General features: G+C 39.5%; 2 protein-coding genes across 2 annotated transcripts; one reads left to right on the top strand and one right to left on the bottom strand.

The window, feature by feature from the left end:
* Positions 1-1,120: 1,120 nt before the first annotated feature.
* pfdn6 (prefoldin subunit 6) lies at positions 1,121-2,724 on the bottom strand. The gene is made up of 4 exons (XM_056600850.1): positions 2,528-2,724; positions 2,258-2,328; positions 1,997-2,121; positions 1,121-1,421 (listed from the first exon to the last, which is right to left on the bottom strand). Exons 1-4 carry the CDS (start codon positions 2,589-2,591, stop codon positions 1,301-1,303), a joined length of 381 nt encoding a protein of 126 aa, XP_056456825.1. The 5' UTR covers positions 2,592-2,724; the 3' UTR covers positions 1,121-1,300.
* A 98-nt stretch (positions 2,725-2,822) lies between these two features.
* On the top strand, positions 2,823-5,707 carry mmgt1 (membrane magnesium transporter 1). The gene is made up of 4 exons (XM_056600849.1): positions 2,823-3,061; positions 3,397-3,449; positions 3,542-3,645; positions 3,949-5,707. The coding sequence occupies exons 1-4, from the start codon at positions 2,983-2,985 to the stop codon at positions 4,103-4,105; spliced, it is 393 nt and encodes a 130-aa protein (XP_056456824.1). The 5' UTR covers positions 2,823-2,982; the 3' UTR covers positions 4,106-5,707.
* The last annotated feature ends 294 nt before the right edge of the window (positions 5,708-6,001 follow it).

Here is a 6,001-nt window from a genome sequence, read left to right as displayed (position 1 = left end):
TCCACAAACAGAGCCCCACTGCCTTTAACTGTGAATGATGTGGATTAAATTCGACCTTGTTGACTTCAATAACAAAACAGTTGTGTTCGAAGCCACATTTAATTGAAAAGGAATTTTCTCCAGGGAAATTGGCGCGTGCAAAGCCTGCATGGTTATCAAAACATATAGGCCTAGCCTATTAATGATAGCATAATACCGGTAGGCCTTTGAGGAATTGCATACTTTTGATAGTAGGACTTCTGTAGACTCTTGCAAAAAAAGTCGCAAGAGGCCATCCCGTTGGACACGCGCCGGGCTTGGAGCCCATAAAACAACACACTACCCAAATCGCACTTAGGGTGCTAATAGGCCGCTTGACCCACGCGCCAGATGCAAACCCCACACCCAAGTTAGGAGCTGGGGGAGCACGTCTTGGGGAGAGGGGAGGGTTTGGCACATCGACATTTTTTGTTTGGACAGCTGCAGTATAAAATAAAAGCCCGTCTAAGCACGGACTTTTATTTTACTGGGAAAAGGTTTAATAGGACCAAACTGGTCCAATGCCTTGATATATCGCCTATATAAACGAAAACGTATTCTAAAACCATGTAGCATGTAATCGAAAGGGTCTATGCATCGTTAACATACCACTTAAATGCGTTCGTTGATGGAAAGTGAATTCAGATGCGTATTTTGTTGCATGGCAATATGTACGGCTTCCTTTGACTTAAATCCTCAGCTGGAGGTTGATCATGGGGGTTTGACTTGACGACGCTGGATACCAATTGCAATTCATAGGAAACAATGCCCAGTCAATTTACGCGCTTTGAGCTTGCGGTCCGCCTGCATACCAGTGCGCGCTCTACCAGAGGTCGACATCTGCTCCGGTGGGCTGCTCGCCTAACCCCTATAATTAAACAAATGATTCGCTTCACTCGGCCGAGGTGTCCCACCCCATCCCCTTTGAGATGCTGAGCAGTCTGTGTGCTCCTTTCCCCTCTTCCAATAAAACGTGGGTCTTTCCACGAAAGCTTAGTGCAGAGGTGTGTAGAACCAAATATGCGCAACCCTCCCTTGGACTGCGTTACCGTTTCATGTTTAATCTGCCATCCGTTTACACAGAAAACGTAATTAACAGTCAGGAATATAAAGCTGTTTTGACAACGATGTTTATTAGAACAAAAAAAAAAAAAAATACTCCTTACTGCTGCAAATACATTGCAACATTCCTCCATCTTTAACCTTTAACCATTAAGACCAAACATAAGAGTTTCATCCGAGGGTGAGAGTGCATGCAGTGGTTCAGATGACCGCTCTGTGCTCAGACTTTGGCCACCGCCCGACCCGTGGCTTTCTGATACTCCTGCTGTAGACTGGACAGAACCTCCCGGTGCTGCTCAGACTTCTTCTCCATTTCCTTCAACAGTGCTTCATATCTTTGACTGTAAAAAAAGAGAAGCATGAAAGGTTTTTATTAATAAATAAGGAAATTTGCTGTCTATGTTAAGGGTATTATTGTATTAAACTTCCGGAGAACATGCAGTGATCTAAACATCGCTCAGGGTAGCAGTATTTATGTTCTATATGGGTCCACTTTGATTATTTATTTTTTTATGTTTATACTTGGGTTTCTCAGGAATTGGTGATGACATATTGATATGTGTTGCAATGTTTCGGTACTGGTTTATTAAATGTTTTATAGTTTGGCATTTTTTCTACATTTGATTCCTGCCTGTAAAATGAATATTAAATGAAATGTTTAATATAATTTTTTTTGCAAGACTTGTGCAAGTATCACTGTGCAAGTATTAAACTATTGTGTGGATCATAACTACCTGTACAAAGGCATGCACATGATCACAGTTCAATTCAATACGAAGTGCAATATTGTGAATGCAGATTATTCACTAACCATTACCCATGTACACCTGTCAGTGGTAGTAGATTAACAATATATACACTAGTTAGTTCATAATGTGGTGGAATTGTATGATGATAACTAGTAAACACAACTCACATCTCTCCATTAATATATTCTAGCCTTTTTGCTACAGTTGCCTTCGCCTCCTCCAAGTCTTGCTTCACCAGTACCGGGCCAATAAGCTTATATACTGTGTTTGAACTCTCCATTAGGTCCAGCTCCTAAAACAAAAGTCATAAGAGCACCAGTTAATATATTTGTTGTAGCTCGTTAGTGAACTGCATTTTAAGTTGGGAGATATGTTATTGTATAATAATGATGAGAACGCAGCAACGACCCAAATATCCAGAACAATACCTCTTTGACAATGTTGTTCTCTGTCAACTGTGCCTCTAGCTTCTGTCGGGCTGACATGCTTTTACTGACATCTGCATAAGAAGGGCATGGTTATGATCATTATAGTATACATTTGTTTATAACAGTTGTATGCGTACAAATGCCAAAATACTTGCATTAAACAGAAAACGCTTGCTATTTAATTTCAAAAACAGCTATATTGTGCGAGCTTGACACAGCATGGCAGAAATTGGCCCAAGATTCAGAGTAGATTCGAATCCTAGCATTCACCTTTCTGCATCTGTTTGTATTTCTCCAACTCCGATTGCAATTTCTTCTGAAGTGCTTCCGCCATATTTATAAAATGGTTACTTAAACCCGACCAATGAGTCAATTAAACGAAAAGATTAGCCAAATTTCACTAAACAAGTGCCTAGCTATAGTTTGAGCTAACAGGAAAGAGGAGTGGTTCGACCGGATATGAGACCAGACTTCAAAATAAAATACAATGTGCAGGTTCCGTTTATCAAATTAATACATATTTACTGAATCACATATTTTAAATTAATAATAATAGGACAAACACCAAATCGATTTTGTTTACTCAATTTTACCGTGTTTATGTGTACACCTGATCTCATCGGCATCCATAATATTCTGTAGACACAACTGAGCGCCACTGCAGCGGTTCTGACGACATTACTTTGCGACGCCAGTTCAGTCCCCCTCATCACCCTGAGTTGAAAATGGCGTCCTCGTTTTGGAAAGGGATTGTCGGCGTTGGACTTTTTGCCTTAGCTCATGCAGCTTTCTCAGCAGCACAGCGTAAGTCTCGATGGTAGCATGTTGACCATGATATTGTTGTGATTATAAAAAATCCGATGCCGTCGTTTGAACAAGCATCCTGTTATAAATTATCCAGCCACAGTGCAAACTGCGGCCTGTGGGCTGAAGGCTAAGTAGCGGCTAGCGCAGTTTAGCTGAATTCTGAATCAATGGCTTTGAGACTCCGCTGAATCGTTGACATCGCCGAATTACAATTCTGTATGTAATGGCAGGACGCCGTTTGTCAATGTATTGCCCCACACGCACCTTTTTTATTTTGTCTTAAGAGTCGTGTGTCGCTGTTCTGTTATCTAACATTTTCTTCTTTATTTCAGACCGATCATACATGCGCCTCACAGAGAAGGAGAATGAAATGTTACCAATAGATGTAGGTTATTTTTACTCCTATATTACAGGATCTAGCAAAAATGTTATCCTTGTTCTACAAATCGTCTGAACTTCGTTCCTCGTCTTTCGCAGATTGTTCTACAGACGTTATTGTCGTTTGTCATGACCTGTTATGGTATTGTCCATATTGCTGGCGAGTTCAGAGAAATGGACGCCTCTTCAGAGTTGAAAAATAGGTATGCTTTCATCATCCCACCGAAGCAATCTCGGATGTATAAGGACTGTATTACAATATTTACACCTGTAAAATATACCATTGTCTACCCCACTTAATCATTTTGAACTATGTTGATGCTATTTAATACTCCATAAAGACCATTAGAGGAAAAAACTGTCCGAGAACCCATTTCACAGCACTTATAACACATTTTCTTACTTTGTTTTTACACAAACCGTATAGTCTGGTAGGGGTGAGGGTGGATCAGAAGATCCTGCATTTCTGTTCAACGTGTTCAGCCTAACCCTATATCCTCTTCTAGAACATTTGACACGCTCCGGAACCACCCGTCCTTCTACCTTTTCAACCACCGGGGGAGAGTACTGTTCCGCACCCCTGAGCAGGAGGCTTCCTCCGCCCGCAACCAACAGGCTCTTCCGAACCCACTACGACTACGCAAGCTGGAAAATTTTCAATGACACTGGCCTCATGTCGTCCTCTTCTGTGCCCAGATGAGTTTGCTTTTTGTCTAGATCAAAAGGCAAAGTGAGAATTAATACCCCCCCTCTTTAATTGGTCTTGTACATAAACTAATATGCTGGCTGTCCATGCATCTCTCTGACTTTCTGTCTCTTTCTGTCTCTCTCTCCATGAAACTCATCATTACTATATTTAACAGATTGTGCCAACCTTTCCATTTTGTTGTCAGGCAGATTTGTTTTGTAGTCATCATAACTGCTTTGGAGTCTTAATATTTGGAGACGCCTGCCCCTTTCATTTTTTTCTTGTCCCTTTTGAGTAGAAACCGGGCTATTGATCCTGTCCCTTCTGAGCAGAAACCTTATTGATATCCATTGTTGGAATGAGGGGCAAGGCATGTCTCATGAACCGTTGCCTATGTCCAAGCCGCCGCAGTTTATATTTTTATTTATTTATTGTTAACAGAGTTGTAAGATCTAACAATGGACACTTGACTTTTGAGAGAATACCATAATAATTTCCTGTGGACTGTCTGAGTCTAATTTGTTAATTTTGTATGCACTGAAAGGCTTGGTCCATGAGGTCTATCGGTGCCCGAACAAGGCAAGATAGGGGAATATTAAGCTGAGGAAAGTGGTGTCACAGTTGCTGAAATGAGTATGTGAACCCCCATTAGAAAAGTAATAATTTGTTCGTAAGGGTTTCCCTTCATATTTGTTAAGATTTAAGACTTTTTAATTTAATAAAAGCAGACTGATTTTAAAAATGTCAGTATTTTCCTTGATTTTGGATCAGTTTTGTATTCTGATGTAGTAACAGTGATCACTCTTTCTAACCAAAGGAGTTTTGCCACCAGCTGTATAAATGTAAAGAACTGTTTAACTTTTAAATTCTCCTCACATGGTTTGGAACTGATTACCGACTGTCTTGATTACATTTTTTAGATCCTAGTTATGATTTTGTTGAAAAACAACATGCATGTGGACCTTGACCACCACTCCAACTGGGTTTGTTTGTTGCTGGATGGAAGTGGTTCCATCTTAAACCCAGTATTACCAATACTTGTCATGGGGATATGATTTGAGATGATGTATATCTGGGGTAGTTGAGCCAGTCAGACATCCAACAGTGATTGATATACCATTAATAAAGTGCAATGTCCACTTGTATGGACATGGGAGAACTGCAAACAAAAGGCAGACAGTGGGCAGCTTTGGCCATCTCAACTGCTATTCTCTTTTGTATAATTTAATTTAGATAATAACTTTAAGGTTTTTTATATATAAAATATAGTGAATTTGCATGGTGAAGTTGGTTGTATGGGTCTTTGACTTCCAAAGTACTTCCTGTTCACGACAGCTTGTATACTTATTGAGAACTACAAAGTAACAAACTTTTATCCCCCCATAATTTATATTTTAATTTGATTCCATAGCAAGATTTGATTGGCAAAGATAAAAGGTTCTCATTGTGTATGCAAATGATACATTTCTTTAGGCAATAGAGTGTCTTGTTATATTATTCAGCAATGCACAACATTCTGCCCATGTATGTGTTTTCTTTTGTTATTAAAAAACGTAAGATCACAAAACCATCCATATTTATCCATCTTTTCTTCCAAAATACTTTAATGCTCTGCAATGGGATTCCCAAAAATATTCTATACTTTGTATGAACATTAAAAAGTAGCTTACATTTTATATATATATATATATATATATATATATATATATATATAATAGGAACCGAACCAAACAAAATGCTATACTTCATCAATGCAGTAGAGCTTAAAATGCAGCAGAGTGCAGCTGTGCAAGGTCAAGAACAGGTGTCTGTCAACTGTTGTGGCAGATGTCAGGATTACACAGCGCTGCTTGTGTACGGAGTCCAACGAG

This window comes from Gadus chalcogrammus, chromosome 10 (assembly GCF_026213295.1).
Source record: "Gadus chalcogrammus isolate NIFS_2021 chromosome 10, NIFS_Gcha_1.0, whole genome shotgun sequence".
Taxonomy (NCBI): Eukaryota; Metazoa; Chordata; class Actinopteri; order Gadiformes; family Gadidae; genus Gadus; species Gadus chalcogrammus.
This window is presented reverse-complemented; position numbering and strand designations above follow the sequence as displayed.

Coding starts and splice junctions, on each gene's coding strand:
- pfdn6 (XM_056600850.1), bottom strand. CDS start 2,591: ATGGCGGAAGCACTTCAGAAGAAATTGCAATCGGAGTTGGAGAAATAC. Junction 2,329..2,527: donor ATACAAACAGATGCAGAAAG/GTGAATGCTAGG, acceptor CTTCTTATGCAG/ATGTCAGTAAAAGCATGTCA. Junction 1,422..1,996: donor GAATATATTAATGGAGAGAT/GTGAGTTGTGTT, acceptor CTTTTTTTACAG/TCAAAGATATGAAGCACTGT.
- mmgt1 (XM_056600849.1), top strand. CDS start 2,983: ATGGCGTCCTCGTTTTGGAAAGGGATTGTCGGCGTTGGACTTTTTGCC. Junction 3,450..3,541: donor ATGAAATGTTACCAATAGAT/GTAGGTTATTTT, acceptor CGTCTTTCGCAG/ATTGTTCTACAGACGTTATT. Junction 3,646..3,948: donor TCTTCAGAGTTGAAAAATAG/GTATGCTTTCAT, acceptor ATCCTCTTCTAG/AACATTTGACACGCTCCGGA.